Source organism: Aptenodytes forsteri, unplaced genomic scaffold (genome assembly GCF_000699145.1).
Source record: "Aptenodytes forsteri isolate BGI_AS27 unplaced genomic scaffold, ASM69914v1 Scaffold94, whole genome shotgun sequence".
Lineage (NCBI taxonomy): Eukaryota > Metazoa > Chordata > Aves > Sphenisciformes > Spheniscidae > Aptenodytes > Aptenodytes forsteri.
Genome location: NW_008795017.1, coordinates 5,810,235 through 5,831,349, shown reverse-complemented (window position 1 = coordinate 5,831,349; position 21,115 = coordinate 5,810,235). Strand labels below are relative to the sequence as shown.

The 21,115-nt window shown below is 39.2% G+C and overlaps 1 protein-coding gene across 1 annotated transcript in view; it reads left to right on the top strand.

The window, feature by feature from the left end:
* RNF144A (ring finger protein 144A) overlaps positions 1–20,473 on the top strand; it is a 56,339-nt gene extending 35,866 nt beyond the window's left edge. Inside the window, exons 3-8 of the mRNA XM_009275594.2 lie at positions 7,493–7,597; positions 7,808–7,868; positions 8,931–9,138; positions 10,988–11,135; positions 12,452–12,541; positions 15,653–20,473. Of these exons, the coding sequence (XP_009273869.1) occupies positions 7,493–7,597; positions 7,808–7,868; positions 8,931–9,138; positions 10,988–11,135; positions 12,452–12,541; positions 15,653–15,784 (744 nt within the window). The 3' untranslated portion in view covers positions 15,785–20,473. The remainder of the gene's footprint in view (positions 1–7,492; positions 7,598–7,807; positions 7,869–8,930; positions 9,139–10,987; positions 11,136–12,451; positions 12,542–15,652) is intronic.
* The last annotated feature ends 642 nt before the right edge of the window (positions 20,474–21,115 follow it).

Here is a 21,115-nt window from a genome sequence, read left to right as displayed (position 1 = left end):
CACAATCGTTGAGCTCTAGACAATCGAAACACTCCCTAACATACAGGGCCACCCCACCGCCTCTCCTTCCTCGCCTGTCCCTTCTGAAGAGTCTATAGCAGCACTCCAGTCATGAGAGTCACCCCACCATGTTTCTGTGATGGCGACTATCTGACTATCTGACAGTATATCTAATAAAGAAAAAAAGATCACTCCCACGGTCATATGTATGCCTCAAACAGATCTCTGGTTAGGTGTGCATAGATATCTTCTTGTAAGCCACTTGTCAACCAAGTAGGATTAGGGTGATACTGAAAAGCCAGATTGTAGATCTGCCATAGAGAATTGTGCACACTGGAGCAGCAGTGCAAGAGTATTTCTAAGTTGAGCCTGTGATTAAATAAGAATAGATTTGAGCAGCATTATAGCTACTACTTTACATAAAAAGGCCATGTAGTAAGTTTGAAAGAAGCTTAAGAGTTCTCCAAGGAACCTACCATTTTTTTTCTTTCCTCTCGCATGTTTTCTTGCATGCTCTAAGCGTACCGCAGAAATTTGGCAGAAAGTAGTTTTCTTTTTCTATGAAACACTAAAATTAAAAGTGTATTTGTCTTATTACCAGATGAGCATTCCTGTTGCTTTTAGAAGTATCTATTGAAATATTAAAAAAAGGTAGCATATGGCAGTTCTGTATGGCTACAGGAATCCCTACTCTACAGGAATAGGAAAGACTCAGGCTCAAACCTTACTGGGTCACTCTTCCCTCTTCAGAGAATACCCCAGCTGTAGGCTGCTTATTTTAGGGAAATTTTTCCTCTTGGGATTGTTCAGCTTTGTCTAAATGGAAAATCTTTCTAGAAAGCGATGTTCTCTTCAGGGAAAAGCTCTTTAGTCTAAAATGAATTTGTTGTTTGGACAAAAGGGAGGGGAGCTATTATTCCAAGAGTATTAGCCTCCACCTGAGACATGGACACCCAAATTCATCTCCCTGATTTATTTGTAGTGAGAGACATTCACTCACTCTCATGCACACTCTCTACCCCTGCCCTGGTGAGTATTGCACACTGCATCACTATTTACTATTCTAAGCCAAAGCTAAAAATGAGCACTAGATCACATTACCCGAAAGACTTACGGACAATGTGTCTACCAGTATAAATACCTATTCACCAGACTGACTGCAGAATTAGCGTAGTGGAATTAGCACAGAGCAGTGGAATAACCTTGGTATTACACTATCTTCTGGCAAGAAAAGATACGACGTTCTCAGTATTCATTTTTAAGTAACGTAAAGAAAAATACCTGGTATGTAGAACATAATATTATAAAATACTATCAAAAGTAGTTGTTGCGGTAGTTTTGTTCACCTGTGTAGCCTCATCACATGAATTTTGAGCTTTGGCTTAGTGTCCTTTTAGCACAAAAACTACCCATAGACCAAACTGTAGATTTGTAGCTACAAAACACTGCTAAATAAGTGTTTCTCACTCAATATCCTTTCATATTCTTTGTATTCTTTCCTAGAATGTAAAGCCAAAAGGGATCATTACATTCATCTAGCCTGATGTCATTTGTAATGTGGGTCATAAAATACCAACCAGTGTTTCCTGACTCTTCATGTGGTTGAATGCAAGTTTATATAAACATATGTGTGTATATATATGTATGTATATTTTTAGAAGTTCATCTAATCCTGGTTTGCAGATTGTATAGAATTTGTGAGACTTCAGCAATTTAGTCTACGTGTTAATAATCATCTTACTTGGAAACATTTTCTTGTTTACTTTGAGCTTTCTTCCCAGTATTATTTTCCATTCCCCCTCTTTGCATTGAAACTTAGGCCCACTAATTTTAGAATCGGATTTTTTGGTTAAAAATAATTAAAAAAATCTCCCATGTTGAAGAAGCATGTCAGCCCTTCCTTGTGTTCCTGAAGTGCGATGCAAAACTCTTAGTGATTGTCTGCCCAAGGTGAAGGATTATTTACCTGGTTAATATTTGTGCACAGTAGCAACTGCCTTCGTCTACCTTTAATATTCACCTTTAACAAATGTGTTGTAAAAAATTAATTCCCTTTCTTTTTTAGAACTTGGTAAATGCTAGATTTCTTTCCTTTTAGTTCTTCTTTTTTCCCTTTCGATTTTATCAGTAGTTGTTTGGGTTTTTTAAAATGTTTTACCAATATCAGCATGTGATGTTTTTGCATGTAGTGCACATTTCATTTTGGAATGGCTGTGGCCTAATGCCAGCACTAAAAATACATTTAAAGTTTTAAGAAATAAATCAAATGATACAGTGATGATATACTTGGCTCTGCAATCCTGTCGTGCTTTTTTGGCCTTTCCAAATCCACTGACTTATTTATAAAATTTCCCATATGACTTGGCACTTGCATCTGCAGCATTAGTGTAGTCAGAAGTCTGCCTTTTGACAAAATCCACCTAGCAGCTGTTAAGAAAATAATACGGGATAATCTTTTTGTCTGTCTAACTCTCAAAGAAAAGGTGACATCTTAAAAAGCCATTCCTTGTCTCCTGTGATTGTAGCAATAACATGTTCTTAAAAGTAAATTTGTTATAACTTTTCAAAAAGGTATGCTCTTCTATTTTAAAAAATGAAGACGTTCACCAAAAATATCTTCAAGTGTTTTTAATTGCATGCATTTTGTATTGTAAAATTACCTTAGGCACCAAGTGAACATATTTTTTCTGTCGAAGCAGATGGTAGATAAATGTTGCCCCATATGGAAACAATGAAAGTCAGATTCCTTCTTATGAATTATGATGGCTTTTATTTGGTTTTGGGTGTCAGGAGAAATAAGTCAAAGCACCATCATCAGAAATAGGCATAATTGTTGCTCGAATTCTCCTAAAAGAAAATTAAAAGCCAGACATTTTAATTCTTTATATTGAGACTTTGCTGTGGCCTGTGCAGGTTTGTTAAGAGTTAAATGCAGCAGAACAAAATTATGTGTTATGGTTTGGAAATGAGGCAAAAAATAACCATCCTGATTCTCATAGGGTATTTTGATCTTTATAATGTTAGGCAAAATGATGTGGAGCCCTAAAGCAACAGCACATCAATGGTCACTGAATATACCTTTCTGTGTGGCACAATCCTTGATGTACAAAGGTTAGAAGTACAACTCCTCTTGCAGAGCTTTAAATATTAGGCTATGCTTGGCAGCTTCAGAAAGGAAGTCATTCCTGTATTAGCCGCCTATCTCAGGCTGAGGCAAAAAAAAAAAGTGTTCCTAATTTGTATAGGAAGCTGATAGTAAAATCGCTGCTGAGTTGGGCTCTCAGTTGATCCTTGTGAGAGAATGGATCTGGGCCAAAACTCCTCAAAGTGGATGTGCTCCTGACCTTTGTCACGGGGACAGCAAACAACAGGAGGATTCTTGGATTACCAGGTGAAAGAACAAGTCATCCAGACACCAGAAAGGACAACAGTGGCGTGCAGAAAGAGGACAGAGCAGGGATGCACAAGGAGTGTGCATACACAGGGAAAAATACAGGTGTAATGCTCAGGGGAGCTAACCGGTCTCTTCTGACTGATCTTACACTGTTTGGCAGCAATTGGTGCATGCGCTGCATCTTGACCTGCAGTTTATATAACCTTATATAAAGTTTTAAATACAGTTTATATGTATGTGTTTTATATATATAGTTTATATAGTCTATATATAGATTATTTATAACACATATGTTGTGCAGTGCTTTGCTTTCCTTTGTCCATGGGAAATTACAAAAGTTATGTGGCAGTTTTCATGCGGTTCTCTGTCTAACATTCTTATATGGTAGTATATTACAATCTCCTTTTAATTTAAAAATACAGGAAGTTGTAAAATGAATGCTAAGGTATAGATCTGTATAGTTAAGGAACCCAAACAACCTTAGTAGTGTCCTAGAGTGCCATCATATAATAATTGTTCTTTTCCTCCCCAGAGTCATTTGGTATGCTGAGAGTATACATGCTGGACAGAAAAATAAGCTACTACCTGTTCACTTGTTGCAACTGCAATGTAAAATAGAGTAACTTGCCTAACGATTGTTATAAACTGACATGTTTTAGTTCTGGATTGAGAAAGGAGTAGGAGCACACACATGGTTTGTTATTGTCGCTGGACTAATGACTAAAAACTTACACACTTGGTCCTCTCTTCTTGCTGACTAGGCAGGTCTTCATTATTCCAGGTGAAGATTGTTAGAGTACAGAAGTGAAGTACAAAACTGAATGCAAAGGAAACGTTTCCTCTTATGACCTACTTAATTCAGTAAAGCGTTATTTTTTGTGAAATGCCAAGTCTTACGCTGGCTTCATCATGTCATAATATATACATAAGCAGAAATGTACAGAATAACCACCATCAGTTTTTGATAGGTTTAGAGTATCTCCAAGTGTGACTTACTTAAGTAATATTTAGTTATTTAATTACTGAAATACAATGAGGTTTTTTTTTTTAAAGAAAGAAACAAGTGGAATTTAGCAAAAGTATTGCTTCAAATAAAAGTAACTTTCCATTGACACGCGTCCATTAAAGGAAGAATAAAGATGCTCCTCAGCATATTGGTTTTATAAGGAGCAATGTACAACAAGAAGGATATCTTCTGACCTTATTCCAACCTCAGCCCTTAGGTACCCAATTTCAGCTCCTGTTTTCTCTGGGAAAAATTATGTAATACAATTCATTTTGAAAGTTGTTTGGGGTGACTTACACTCACACATTTTTCGTTCATCCTATGCAGTACTTTATTGCCTTAATGGAAAGGCTATGAAGATATTTTCTTCCAGCATGGGATCAACTACAAGCTGCATAGAAAATGAGCAACAATTTATTTGTCATCTTTTTGCAATTGTTTTGTAATGAATTTTTCACAGTACATAACTGAGTACCTAATCCTACTGTGTTGTTTTGCTTGTATGCTGGTGCATTTCTAGTACTGTAGCCAGTTTAAAATTTTCTGACACAAGTGGCATATCTTGTGTCCTCTCTCAAGAGAAGCCACAGCTACCCTGTGCTTCAAATTCTCTTGCAACCTCTTTGGGTTACTCCTTCTCCACCCAAGAAATCTCTGGAGTGAGGAAGTCTTGAGTGGACAGTGTGTTTTATCCTCTGCCTAATTTACAGCGATATTTCGTGGCCTCAAGGCAGCATCTGTGTTCCCAGAAGGTGTAGCATAAGAAGTGCACTTTGGCTGGGCTCATTTTGAGGACGTAGGGGCCAGTGCCACATCAGTGGAAGGCCTTGGACACTGCTCGTGGCAGGGATGAACTGTGTCATTGCTTGGAAGATGTGAGGAAAGGGAAACAAATTGAATGGGCTTTGGCAGTGGTCCCAAACAGGTTGAGGAAGAGAATTAACCACATTAATGATTAATGATGGCAAAGTTCATTCAGCTTGAAAAGTACTTTCTGTAAGTACTAAGTGCTGACATTAAAAATGTATGCATTTGCATTTTAATCCACACTTGGCGTCTGCAAATGGAGGGGAAAGGGAAGAGCCGACAGTGTCATTATGGCAACACTAATACCTCCCTACAGCTGAAATCACAGTTTGCCAAGGCACGCAACCTAGGACCTGGTTCTTGCAGAGCTCAGCCTGCTGTGGTTGCTGCTAGTGGTTCTCTTGAACTGCTCCACCACCCGCCCCGCAGAACTCTAAGCGAAGGCCTGGAAACCTTCTGCAAGTCAAACCAGCTAGTAAGTGAACAGTTGTCTTCATTAAATCCCTACTGATAAAGAGGAAGATGTAGGCCATAATCTATCACACATGGATTTTTTACACATGTAAAACTTTTAAAGATATCAATTATCCATTCTCTGTATTTCCTTTCCAAAAAATAGACCTGTTGTCTCTGTTTGAGTAGGAGACGCAGGGAAGGCGAATCTGACAGAAATGATTTGTTGTGCTGTCAAGGTGGTGGCATGTTGCTGCCAGAAAAGCTGTGTACCAGAGCAGCAGAAATTACGTGGGCAGGAAGTGAAGTTTTTGCTGCAATCAAGCTGCGAGAGGTAAAATCTAAAATAAAATGTTAATATAGGTGATAGGGCCTCTGAAAGGAGCAGAATAGACATATCGAGAGGCAGAACAGAAAGAGAAGAGGCTGAATGAGCAGACTCAAAGTCTGAACCTTCGCAGCTATAAGCCACATACAAAGGGTTAGGCTGGAAATGTGCTCGTTGATGGGCCTGTTTGATGGCGTGGTTGGAAGGAAGAAGCGGCTTTGTGCTCTGACCCGCAGTTAGGCACGCTGGACTTGGCAAGGTCGATGCAGCCCTTTGCCTTCCCAGGCTGATGGCGAGTCAGCGGCTGCATACCTTTTGCAAGTTGTGTCTGGAAATAGTACTTGAAGTCCCCGTTTTGCCAGCTTGCTGCAGAGTGTGTAATCCTTCTTGCCTCCCACCCAGCTGTACACTGAGCTTGTTTTGTATCTTCATTTCACTCTGCTTTTTTGGGCTAGCCTCACTCTTTATTCACATATCTGGTAACAGAAAGTTAGGGACCTACTTTCTGTAATTGTCTCCGGTTTGCCACTGCCAGCTGAGCTCACAGGTAGGGTGAGAGCACCACAGGGTGACCCATCCACTGGAAAGCAGATCCTCATTTGCTCTTTCTGTGCAGTGTCAGGCTGGTAGAAGTTGTGCGGTATCTGCAGAGAGAAGGATCTCTCTCTCTCTGTCTCCATTGCTCCCCTTGCCTCCTCAGCAGACACCTATGCGGTAGCTCTCACCTTGATGTGGGAAGGGTGGAGGGGGGTGGTTGCTCTTCAAGAATAACAAGGTTTGGTCTTAATTTGCCCTTAGTCTAAAATATCCCCCTTTCTTCTCTGTTTTGTTCACGGTCGTGCTGTGCAATGCTGTGTTAGATGCTATGTTTTCAGTTATGACTTGGGTAAAATGCTGTGGTTGCTAGGGGAGAAAAGTATTAGTATTACCCATATTTATTATTCGGTCCCCATGGAAACTGTAGTTCTTCTGGGAGTCCTAATTATCACATATTCCCTTCCGATGGAAAAGATATATCTTTAACCATGAAGTTCAGACAGTTATTTTCTAGAAATAGAAGGCAAGATACACCACTCCCTTTTGCTCTCTGGTATGCTTGACAGATGTCTGTCTATGGGTAGTTACTGCTTACTAAGCTGTTTTGTGGTTTCCAGTCATATAAAGAGCGTGGTTAATCTAATTTTATCTTGGTGGTGTTTTATTATTTTTTTCCCCTCCTAGCTCCCTGTTTGATTTGTTCTTTTCCCCATTATTGTTATTTTTTAATTTGCTGCATATTTTAAATTGAGGAAGAGTTATTTGATGGGGAAATTACCTTCCTGTTTTCTATTTAAAGGTATAACCGTGGCAAAAGCTGTGAGCATGGCCCATGGTTGTAAAAGGGACACAGTAGTATCTGTTTTTTCAAAGAAGTTTGAGTTCTGATTTTCAGAGGAAAGCTGTTAAAATACTAAGTGGTTTATTCTTGGTGAGGTAGTTAACTCAGTCTTTGGCTCTCTTACAGTGCCTAAAACAGTATGTGGAACTTTTGATCAAAGAAGGTCTAGAAACAGCAATCAGCTGCCCTGATGCTGCCTGCCCAAAGCGAGGTCATCTGCAAGAAAATGAGGTACACTTTTAGTGCAAATAGGTTTTTTTCTTTTCTTTCCAGGACGTTTGAATGTGTCTTGCTCTGTATGTTACAGCTGCCATTGTTGCCAACATATGTTTTTAATAATTCTCTAAAGGACAAATATTTTGTCTCCATTTGTTGAAAATGCCTTAGATTATTGCTGTTCCTAATTGGAAATTTGTCTGTTCCTTTTCCTTCCTTCAACAGATTGAGTGCATGGTTGCATCAGAAATCATGCAAAGGTATAAGAAGCTGCAGTTTGAAAGAGGTAACACATGTAACACTACCCATTGCAAGGCTGTGGGAATGGTATCACTCCAGAGCAATCCCATAAATCAGAATCTGGCTCTGCACATGTTCATGCAGTCGCATTGTGCATTAATTGTTTGGTCATCACAAAAAACTGCAAAAAACAACCAAACAACCAAAAAACAAAAAACATTGTTTCTGTTCTTGCCTGCATGATTCCCAGAATTGCAACATTCTGGGAATAAGCTAAGGAAAGAAAATTGCTATGTATTATATTGCTCTATAACTAAGGGAGGGAGTGACTTCTATTTCGAGCTTTGCTGTTGAGTTGACTACCAGTACTCTAGGGGCTGGGGAGGTAGACTGACCCCTTTTATGGAGCCACCATTATCTCCTGTGATGGCATCTGGTGCAGAATTACTAGGCAGTTCTGTGTGTAATGATAACATGAACCTTGTTAATTTTTATGAGGATATAAGCTGATCGGGTGCCTATGGGAATGTGGAACTGTGTGGCCATAAGGAACTTAGAGTAAGGTTTTGCTGAGGGCAGGACCCAGCCTAGAAACCACCGAACTCAGTGCTAGGTTTTTATTGACTTCAGTGGGCTTTGAAACATGAAATGACTTAGCAGTAAGCAGCCTCCAAGAAAGGCATGAAACTGTATAACAGTCTTATGCTGTTGTTAATCATGTGGTTACCTTAGGGCAGAGGCCAACTTGAAATAGAGTCCTACTGAGCAAGGCACTGTAAAAACACGTTCTGATGGGTTATACCTGCATAGTATATACTCTATTTAACTTCAAGTACAACTGAAGAAAAACACATCTCATTCTCAGAACAAGTTTAGTTCAGTGAATGAAAGTGGGCAATTAATTCAAATTCGGGAAACTCACTTTAGTTTGGTGCCTGTTTGCAAAGCAGGCCAGATTTATGTCGAAGTGGGTAGCATAAATTAAAAGGCTTCTTTTGAAAATGTGTGTCGTCAAATGCCCTGCCAGTCAGCCTCTGCTGGAATAATTGTTATGGAAGGCCGGCCTTGTAACCACCTTTGAATTTTGTTCTTTTATGCCCCTTTACAGAAGTGCTTTTGGATCCGTGTCGGACTTGGTGTCCATCCTCTACTTGCCAGGCAGTTTGCCAGCTCCAGGAACCAAGCCCGCAGGACCCCCAGCTGGTCCAGTGCAAAGTCTGTGACATTGAGTTCTGCTCTGCTTGCAAATCTAATTGGCATCCAGGTCAAGGCTGTCAAGAGAACATGCCAGTCTCTTTTCTTCCAGGAGAAACAAGGTGAAGTATTGCAAAAGATCAAGTATTTAGAAACAAAACACTCAATCTTTGAAAAAACTGGAATATGAATAGTAAAGAGGCGTTTTCCTGATACTTTGTTTGAAAGCTGTTTCCTTCACTTAGTCACTCCTGTTCCTTTAATGCTGTATTCCAAAACTGGGTAGCTCTTGGCAGCCTCACTTCTTGCCACCATTCCCGGCAAAGCACAAAGGAGCTGCTTGAGCCTCTATCAGCCACCCTTTTGCCACAGTGGGAAGAATATGATATCCAGGCAGCTCATGAGCTTCCCTTCAGAGAAGATCTCATTGCTGCTGCTATTCTGGACAGCGTGAGGGTTGGTAACATCATGCCAGACAGTGATTTTTAGGATACCCTGTCAGTCATCCCAACTGCTGCACATTTGGGCAATGGTCTTAAGTTCTGCTTCAAGCTGTTTCCACTGGCATACTGCAGCCAGTGAATAAGAAAGGCCGTTGTGCCTGTGTTCTACTTAATGTTTGGGCTTTTTCAAAGATTGTATAGCAGTTCAAGGTATCATTAAAGCCCTGGCCAGCCATGGACTTAGCTATTCATAACTTGTCTTCTTTCAAGCTTTGCTGTAACAGATGGCTAGCTAGGATGCTGTCATGAGTTCCTGGTCAAATATGGTAACTTTTGCACATGCTTTTTGTGTGTGCTTGACCATAACTGAAGCTCACTAAACTTCATGACAAGATAAAAAACTTTATTTATTTTCCTTAGTGTTTTGGTTGCTTTTAGTTTTTATTTCATGCTTCATTTTTTACTCCCTTGAGGTTTGTTTTTTCCTTATTTTCGAGCATAATGTGCCAGTAGCAGTTGGTGCTACCATGCATTTGGAGTTTCTTATACAGTTTATGGATTCAAAGCATTTTTCTGTAATATGACTGCCCCAAGTGTGACTAACAAGTGTACGTCCCTTTATCCTGCTGTTGGGCAAATCGGTCAATCAGTCAAGGGTCAGTCCTGTTCTCCGGCAAACTGCTGATTCCCCATCAGTCGTTCTTGTATCTCCCACTGGCAGTGGCTGCAGGAAGTGTCATTTGTTAAGGTACATTTAGTTGTTGGTGTGCATAAAGCCTGCATATGGTAGAAAGCCTCTTGAGGGAAATAACTGTTCTTCTAGTGTTTCCACATTCCTCTGTGTTGTGCCCACTATATAAGGGGACATCCTATGGTTTTGCACAGTGATGCAAGACAGGAGAGGCGGTGCTGACCCTAACTCATGAACCATGGCTCGTTAGGACAGTGTTAGAGACAGAGAGATCAACTCTGAAAGAACGGCATGCCCCAGAAACCTCGTGGTTCCTGATTTGGAAGGAAATTCCTAGGGAGGATCCTCAAGGAGGGCAGAGACAAGCAATCTCTCGCTGGTGCCCCAGTCCAAAGGAATGTGGTCTGGGCTTGTTGTGCCATCAATGGATTGCTTCCTCTTCTTTTCTGAGAAAGAAGAAAGGAGGAAAAAGGAAAATGATCTAGAAATACAAAGCAGTTAGTTGTGAACTAATTGCTGCTCATCTGATATATTCCAGGATAAAACTGTATAATATCTATTAGTATCACTAGATAACAAAAACAGTTGGTAGAGAAAATGTCCTGACTCTTACGTAGGCACTGTAGTCATTAAACACTTTTTTCTAGACATATGTTTCAAAAATAGAGTATAGCCAAAATATCTGAATAACAAAACTCAGTTAAATACTTGGATCTCTACTAATTTATCTTTCTTTTTTTTTAAGTTAAAAAGTAGGCTTACCTTCTTAGCACGTCTTAGTTGTTGTTTTCTTCTTTATGGCCACACATCTTATTAATTCCTCACTCTCTCCCACAGTTCAGTTTTTAAAATGGAAGAAGATGATGCTCCAATCAAACGCTGTCCAAAGTGTAAAGTTTACATTGAACGAGATGAAGGCTGTGCCCAAATGATGTGTAAGAACTGCAAACACGCCTTTTGCTGGTACTGTCTGGAATCTCTTGATGTGAGTACATGCCATGCGCTCTGATTCTCAGAAGCTTAGAAGTTCATTGCTTTGCCATCCAGCTGTCTCATTAATCAATTAAATAGTAGCTCACTAGCTTCTGCCCAGCTTGGTGGACTGTGACCCACCAGAGCTGATGCTAGTAATTTGGTAGGATTTGCATGCTCTGTTTTACTTGTCTGACCTTTGTGATCTTAACATTTTGTCTAAGTGAGTCAGGAAATAATCATTATAAAGTAAAATTTTACAAAAACGTTTGCAATCTTTACATGGTAACTAACATGGGTTTGTTTGGGGTTTTTTCGGGGGTTTTTTTAGTAATACTTCATTTAGTGCTGACTTTTCAGCATTCACCTTCTTGAAGGAGTTACAGGATGAGTATAGCAATGTTCTCAGTCTGTGGAAGTTTATCAGACAAATTTTAGATTCGGTGTGTCACCATGCAGGAGCCTACCAGTCAGATTTGTTTCCCATTCATTGTATTCTGTGGGACAAGAAATAGATCTGACATATGAAAAAGAATACAATGTTCTCCTAACACCAGGAATTTGTCAGTCTATAAGCTGCTGCTGTCATATGTTTATGTTTTTTTAAAATCAGCCTGTTACCGTGCCCGAGGATCAGAGTATATACAATATACAACATCTGTTTCCATGTCATCTGTTTTATTTTATAGCATCGTTAACAATAGCTAAGGAAATGTTTTAGGTTCCTGAAAGCTACTCTGACTATTCAAATCCTGTGGTTGTCCCATTTGAATGCTTTACTGACAGTCCTTAAGTCACAGGCTTCTTGTGTGCTCAGTTAAAAAACAGTGTTCCCTTGGTACTAGACCTGCTATCTTGGCTGGTTTGCCAAAGGATGGCAGGACAGATAGGGACATTTCTCAAAAATCTATATTGTCCTTTTATTCTTTAACTAATGAAAGGAACCAAGTTTGGGAAGTCTGCGGTACAAGTATTCGTTTTCCTTTGTGCTTTGTGCTTTCTGGTTTTCTGCAATGGGCAGCTTATCTTCTTGGATCCTCTTGCTAAACTCCACACTAGCATTTAAATATGCAGGTTGAGAGCCTTTGGGAGAAGAATTCATTATAGATATGTAACACTTGCTAAACAAACCTGTTTGTGAAGACACTTAACTGTAAACAAAGCACTTTGGAAAAGTTGGACCTGGCCATATCCACCTCACCAAGTTTTTATCTTCCTGTACAATTCCTGGTTATAAGTTCTGAGGAAATAGTATTTTATAACTTGAAGAACAGTTTGTACTTCTGTGTGTATATATATATGTATACCTTTTCATTTAATATTTTGTAGGATGATTTTCTCCTTATACATTACGACAAAGGACCTTGTCGAAATAAGCTGGGACACTCCAGGGCATCTGTTATCTGGCACAGAACACAGGTAAAGCTCAGATTTTTAAAAGCTCTGTACAGGTCTACTGCTGTCATAGTGCCTTCCTTTGCCTTACTCATTTTAACACCTTCAGGTAAAATTCTGTGCCAAATGGTAACTAATTTTCATAGCAGATTTAAAGAGGGCAGTAGCTTGGAGAGGAACAGGTGGCTCTCCCAGAGAGGACACTCCTTGGCAGAAAACCACTGAGAACTAGGGAGGGTGTGTTTGCAGAGCCAGTTAAATGACAAGATACGTTCTCAGTAAACAAGAAGGACAAACTAGATTGCATCCATCCATACTATTAACAGGGAAGCTCATCCTGCAAGGGATCTTTAGCTCCAGATCCAGAACTGGAAAGGAATTAGCCTGAGTATGCTCAGTATCTTGCTATGGACTCCAGTTGACTCATTCGTGTAGGCTGGATAGAAGGTAACCCAGTGAGTTTATCAGTATTTCCAAACACAGATTCAAACTGACAATTCCAAAGAGTGTGGGGATACCTCTTGTAGTCCAGATCCAGTCTTGCTGGACCCAGCATGAATGCTGGTAATGGAAGAGCTCTCTGCACTACTTCGATGCATACAAAATAAATGCCAATGTGTGACTTAGTCCAATCTACTGCCTTTACAGTCACTTCAGAGATACAGGGACATCTGGGTATCTGAGTCATCTCTTCCTACATTAACTGTGGGCCAGTAAATATCTACCTTAGCTTGAGATGAAGTGCTTTTTGTGAAGTACAGATTTCTTTCCATTTGAGCATAAACCCCAAGTCTAGAGAATAAACCCCAAGTCTGGACAAACAAGCTAAACTGAAATAAAAGGAGAAGGATTGCACCCCTCTTCCTCCACATGCACCCCTGGGTGCCTGAGCTATGGGCTGGGTTTTGCTTGGCTTAGCCAATGTTATCTTAGGAAATGTGTGGGTACATCAGCTTTCTTGATATACCTGTAATATGAGGTGATTAATCTGATAATTGGTATCTGTTCTTAGCCACAGCAGTTAGCGCAAATACGTTTGTTAGACAGTATGTTTGATGTTCTGGTCATTGTTGAGAAAGAAAGTGATAATTCTCCACCAGTCAGGATATAATTCTGCTAAACCCACTAAAGCCAAATCAACATTGCAATCGTTTCCTTATGTTAAGTTCCTTTCAGTATTTATCCAAGGCAAATTGAGGTGAGCCTTTGGTTTGTTGTTTGTGGATTTAAAAAAAATATTTGTTTTGGCCAGAGGGAATGGCTTGATGCTGAGTAGGGCAGCAACTTCTTCAGAAGCAACAGGACCAAGTAGAAAATGAGTAAGTAATACTCAGCAGGCAGTTTTGTTTAAAAAACAAACAACAAACAAAAAAAAACCCACAAAAAAACCCAAAACAAAACAAAACAACAAAAAACCCCAAACAAAATGAAACTTAATGAATTCTTTGATGGCATATTGAGGCTGAAAGGAAGGTGTAAATAGGTATCTCATAAAAATTACCGGTAGTCAATCCAGTCCACTGAATTGGTAACTTCCAGCTTGGCTCTGTCTGACCAGTGCGCTCTTAGCCTGGGCTGCAAATAGTTAGGCAAGGGCATGCTGTCTCCAAAGAGCAGTATGGCAATAACTGCAGCTCACGGTTTTGTTAAAGGAGATGAGAATTTAGCTTTGGTTTATGTCTGTAGTAAATAAATGCAAAGATTAGTAAATGGAAGTTGCATCACATTGTCAACACCTCCAAAAAAAGAATGAGTAATGAAACGTGCACACCTCTGAAGCTGAAAAAGAAATTGCTCTTGGCAAGAAATAAAATTGTTAGGGCAGGGAAGTTTGAGCTCCTTATCCCTGGACAGCCAAAATCCAAGATTGAAAGAATTTGGCGTAGTAGGAAGCAGTCTGAGGGTGGTGACTGCTGTCCCACAGCGCCATCTCCCGCAACCAGCCTTTCCTCTCAGCCCTTCTTCTGAAGATCTCTGGGTAGTGGAATTGCAGAAAGAAATACATAGTAATCAGAACGAGAAATTGTCCGTGGCCAACAAAAGTGCTAGTAAATCATCCCATCTATACAATGGCTAATTAAATATTTTCCAGCTAATTGAAGTGGCTTATCTAGCCCTGGCTAGAAGAATTCTTAATGAGTACTACACTCATTTCTTTTTGCCTTCTGTTGTGAGGTTTTGCTAGCAGATTAGCATTCCACTCCTGCCTTCATTATTCAAAATTATTCACAGACACTCTCATATGAATAAATCTAAATCATTTTCTCAAATAATTTGCGGGCATATTGTTGCAGCATTACTCTTAGAGTTGCCTATGGCAAATGGGAAACTTCCTTAGGCAATGAACCTCAACTTGAATGTTCTTTTAATAATTTTCCAAATCTAAACTCTGTAGAAACTAATAGAGCTTGGCACACTGACAGGATGGCTAGGTCTGTGGTCCTCTGCCCATGCTGGGAAGAGGGTGATCAATAAATGTCGATGAAAAAAATGCTTTTAGATAGAATTAGGTCATGTCCCCTGAAGCAGCAGGATGAGCTCAGGTCTGACTACAAAAAGCCATTTGGCATATGCAAAGGCCTCCTATAGTCTATAGTGTTTGTAATCTGCGGCTGAGATTCCCAAGCTTGTGTTCCTGCTGGTGGGAAGTTTGTGGGAGTCTTCCCAGATTCTCTGTGAACAACACCAGAACTTTGATTCTTTTTGGAGCTTTCTCCAGCAAAAAGGGGAGCACCTGAAAATGGGAGTCTCTAACTCTCTTGTAGTCTTGATCTTGATATTTAACACTTAGGTTTGATCAAGAAAAAAGTATCTAATCAGTTGCTTCATTAGTTCTTTGAGATATAGCAAAACTCAAAAAGGCAAATAACCATTTGCATCACTTTGTGTGATGGAAGTGATTTGCGTGGCACGGTTCTGACTGGAGCAATGAAACATGAACATTAGCTCTCTGATTTCACTCACGTTTACTGATAGCAGGAGCTGAGTGTAGTGTACACTTAGGTGGAAGACCTGGCTCTGGTAAGGTCAATGGCATTTGCTGCGATCCTTTTGAAGGACACCGATGATGCACTGGTGTCAGCAGAATCTAGACAATTGTTATCCCTAATGCAATGCTATTCCTTTCTCTTGCAGGTGGTAGGAATTTTCGCAGGATTTGGTCTTCTACTTTTGGTGGCCTCCCCTTTCCTTCTACTTGCTACACCATTTGTTCTGTGCTGCAAGTGCAAATGTAATAAAGGAGATGATGATCCTCTACCTACCTAGACTGAGAGGAGATTGGACTCATCACAACATGTGTTTTGATTTTATTGTTGCTGTTGATGTTTCCCTCTTGCACTTACATTGCTGTAGCCTTACTTGCCCCATTCTGCTTTTCATTGACACACAGTCTTGGTTCCAGGAACTGTTGTTACTACTGTTGCATAGATCAATTGATAATATTCAAGGAGGGTAATGGAACGCAAGTTTGGTGCTAAAGGGAGACCATGGACCCAGGTAGCTGTCTGAAATGAAGAGGTGATACTGCTAAAAATAATGCAAAAAGTTTCTGATGCCCTGCTGGTGGACTGGGAACCGTGCTGTATGACCTGAGCAAAACAAGCTAAAAATGCATACAAATGTAAACTTTCTGCATATCCGTTCGCTTCAAAATTTGGTGTCTTACTCCTGTATATATTTAAGTTGCCTATCATTTAAATCAGATAGTCAACTTAGTGTGACTTTACCATGTTTATTACACATCTGGTTTTGTTAAAGCCATCACAATGTCCTTTTTAGTACCTGTTTTTCCAAGTATAACAAAACCAATAAGGTGCATATAGGCCATCCTATGCCTTTCTTGAAATTTGGGGAGGGTTAGAAGGACAAAGTTGGTCCTGTTGCCTTCCAGGAATTTTTTGAAGTCTTATAAGAAATTTGTTTGATTGAAAGCTACATTTTAAAAATTAATTGATGAAGCTGTAAGGTTGAGTGGTGACACAAACCTGCCATATAATCAAGGTTCTTTTAAAAATGCGTTATGATATTGATTACCGCTGGACCACTAGTGTTTTTCTGAATTGTTATTTTTTGCTGTTGTTTAGGGTTCTGCTACACTTACAGGGCTACATAACTTCTAATCCAGGTATCTTAATCTTTTTATATATATAGAGAGAGATATATAAATAATCCTATTTAAACCAAATGTGTAAATAGCTGTGCTATTGAAATATTTTGGAAGTTCAAGATAGCTTGCTTCTGTCTTTAGGGCAATTATTAAAAAATACAGGACTAACTTTACTATTTAGCAGACTCTTGGGTTATCAATGAATCTTTCCTTTCATGTATAAAAATACATCCGGGTTATCCCTGTAGTTAATAATAAAAATGCCTGGGATATTTGTGGAAGATGTATTTTACATTTAAACTACTTAGCCCATTTTCAGAGTTAATATCGTATGATATATGGTGTATGCTGTTAATAACAATGCTGTGACGAAACAAGTTTTCATTTGAAAAATAATCACTTGACTTGATTTGATAGTTTTGCAGAATTCACAGTGATGTTTTTCCAGGGTAGTAAAGCGTGCTAATCAACATACTATTAATCATTGTAGTTTCTCTTTAGAAATATTTTGTTGAAAAGCATTTTGCTCTGATTTTAAAGCCTACAAGAATTTGACTAATAACTTCTTACCATGAAATATGAAGCATCTGAAACAATGTGTATGTCTGTGAGTAGTACTGAAGGAAAACATTCTTTTGAATGGCTTGTGGACTGAAGTTTGACTGCGGTTTTTTCATCATCATTTATTTCTGTGCATTATCAATGTACTGAGATGGATGAATATGTTGAAGCCAGGATAACTTTGCACTGAAAATGTATTAAAACTCTTAAATGCAACTGCTTCTGGCTGCTGTCACAGGCTGGGCATATGTTTTCATAGCTCAAGCATAAGGAAATGACTCCTTTCTTTATTATCTTTCATTTTATACTGTCTATCTGTTAAATAAAAAGACTGTAGGGTACAATTTTGAAAAGGGCCACTGTCTTTTTATAAAACTACTCTTGAATTTCTTCTCCTCCCCCTTCTTCCAAGTTTAATGGTATCCAAATTCAAACTGTATCTAACCACAGATTTTAGCTCCGGGAGCTGGAGGTTATCTGCAATTCACTTATTTGGCTTGATTTTAATGAGTTCAGCCATTATAACGTGAAGAAAAAGGATAGCTGGTTTCCAGCAAGTCTGAACTCCTTGTGATTTCTTCAGATTGTTTATGGCAATGCAGAGTTCAGATCTTTACTCGCAATACCTGGTTTTGTTATCACAGTATTTTTAGTATTTTAGCTATCTTTGTTATTAAAAATTGCTTAGTTGTTCAAAAATATCTGTAGGGAAGTTTGGATAGTGCGTTCGATCACTGTTTGCCAGCCCCCAAGGGGTGTGTGGAGCACTGCAGAGTTCAGCGGGCAGTGAGGTGGTTATCTCACTCCGGCTCTGGCAGCAGCTCAGTCCATCTCCCCAGAGGTACCCTAAACCGAGCACCTGGCTTCTCCTGAGTCATAGCTTCAGTGTGCAGAAGCAATGGAAACCCTTCTGCAAAGGACAGCTTCCTGCAGGTAAGCTTAAACTATGACCTTTCATCCTTGGCCCTGTAATCCTATTTAACTGGAGAAAAAAAAACTGGACAAAAGGACGTAAAGATTTCAGGAGTTGTTAATTTTCTAATTGGGAGCACTAAGGGATTTTGCTGTACGTGGCAGTGGTTTTATTGACCAATTCTACTACTGGGATGATAGTAAACAGCAGAGGTGCAGTGGCCTGTTAACAGTACCGGAGTGTCCTGGTATGAGGTTTATTTTCTCTGTGCCTTTCTCACAGACGGCCTTTATGTGGCAATATAGCGAAACTTGAGTTTTCCACAGTACTGTGTGGCCAGTTAATAATCAATGTCAAAATTAATGCATTTCCAGATTTCAAAAAAAAGGAAAGAAAAAGAAGTCCTTTACAAATACAGACATTTTCAAATGATAGTTTATAATTGATGCTCACAGGTAACATCATATATAATCAGAAAACTGTGTACTTCTATCAGTATATCTCTGTTTCTTTTCTCAACATACTTGAATTGCTGCTGGAGATTTTTATGACATATCTCTTGTTTCACATCCTGGCTCTTGGAATAGACTATATGCCTACATATTTTTACCAAATACCTAATCCTTTCAGGTTTGCTAAGTGTCATGCCATCTGTATTCTTCTCGGGGATTGTTTTGGTTTTGTTTTCTTTATTTTTTTTAATGCTGTTTTGTTTCCAAAGTAGCAACTTCTGGCAGTGATGTATTGAGTTTGGGGCGGGTTTATGTTACAGCTTATGTTGATAGTGTGACATTTAATACCGTGAAATTGAATTGTAAACACATTATTTTAAACTCTGACATTTAAACCCCCTGCCATGGAAAAGCGAATGTTTGTGTCTGCTGTTTTTCAGATGAAATTCTGTTACAACAGCTTTGGCTTTTTAGATTTTTCACCAGAAAAATAAGATTCACTGCATGATTTCTGTTGCATTTTTATGGTTATGCTATATTTAGGTTTTTTGCATTGTCTTAAATGCTGTTTTTAATGGAGTTTGTAACAGTACATCATTTGCATGTTCTGTTGGGGTAAAATGGTGTCCTGCCTAGCGAGCATGGGACTGAGTGCAGAGTGCAGACTCCAGAGGCTTTGCATCTCCCTAGACTTGCCATTCATTAGTTGGGCTGAAATCAGTCCTGAGAGAGATCAGTAGCATAGCCTGCACCAACTTCAATGACAGTAGCATTGAGTTTTCCCCACGTGACATCGGACAAGTCACTTATCTCCTCTTATCTCAATTTAACCATCTTTTAAATGGATGGACCAATGTTTACCTACCTCACAGGAGGGCTGTGAGGGTAAATTCATTGGTTTTGAAGCTCTTCAAAATTCTGTGATGAAAGATTACATATAAATGCATACTGTAGTTTTATGTTAATATTTCAATTTTATTCATGTTGGCATTCATCCTGAAACCTCCTACTACTGACTTTAGCATGCCAAGAACTTGGGATGCTTTCCCCCACATACCAAGCAGCATGATCTTTCCTCAAATACTCCGGCTTATGAATTAGGCAAAATCCCAAATAAGAGCTGACTGGATCAACTCTCAGATTACAGTTGGTCTCCTGACATGCAGGAAGCACAATCAAAATTAGTGAAAAGCTCTCTTGTTTGTGGAGCTGACAGGATAAAATATTCATAGATCAGAAAAAGATGAAGTGCTTTTGATTTAAAATTGTTATGGGCAGGAAACTAAAAATGAAGTTTTGTGTATTTCATCTGTAGGTCTTCTATTGTATAGGAATAAATATATTTAATACAGGCCGTTCTCATCCCAGTGAGGTGCAGCATGCATAAAGCTTTGTGCAGGTTTGCTTTTTTAAAACCAAAGTTTGTACATTTCACATACATAATCTAAAATCTGAGGAAAACAGATAGAATACAGTTTTTGATGACAGTGATATTAAAGACATCAAAAAAGCCTGCATCAGTGCTTAATTGCTAATGCACTTACACTAAGTAAGGCATGCTGTTTGTGTTTAGAGCCCTGTGGTCTTCATTATTGCTTTGATTTATCTCTCTCTCTTATAAGAATTCCAGGAACATTAGGTACAGGTACGTGGTACATAACTGAACCTTTCTTGATCATTTTATCATGGATGTATTTTAAACTTGTATAGGGATAAGCGTGAATGAGTCATGCATATGTACAAATAATGTATTTGACCAGTGTAAAAATAGTTCTGTTGATGTATTTGAAATGTAAGTACATTTTGTGCCACTAACACTGTGATGTATAAAAGAGCTGTTGAATGCCTTTTAATGTTGTGTTTTGTACTTTGAATCATATTGAAGAGTTTAATTTGTAATTTCAATAGATATTTTAAATGAATGTGTCTCCTGTGATTCTTCATAATGACTTCAGTGCTATACATTCACTAAAGAAAAGTGCTTTTGTTATGGTAGGACTTGCTGTGCTTATCTGCCTCTCCATCCTTCAGAGCAAGCACAGCCTGTGGCCTGGAGACCTGCTGCCTCACTTCTGGGCATAACTGCAGTTTCTGACTCATCACCTCGCAGCTTAGCCAAAAGACTGAATCTGGTTATTTGTAGAGCTAATTTGACCCACAGCTGGGGCTTTGGTCCAGCTTAAGTTGCAGTCGTTGGTGTACGCTCTAGCTGGGTGAACGTGCTGCTCCAAGGATTTCTCTGAGATGCGTGTATATTCTTGCACCACAGATTTAGGTCTGGTGGAGGTAGCTGTAACAGATCTGTCCACTGTGAGTAGCTTGTATTCCCCTCGGTTTGGTGTTGTGGAGGTGAAACTTCTAAAGGCAAAGCCCAATCTCCTGTACAACAGAGCATACTTAACTCTCTTTGACAGTGGGAATTGGCTTTCATGTTCTTGACTCTATCAACAGGCACTTTGCATTTTGCCTGAACTGCAGTTGAGGATGCATTCTTTCCTTCAGTCCCCATAGTTTCTTTCTCACTTGTTAGAATACAGTTTGTCTATATCCATAAAAAAAGCACA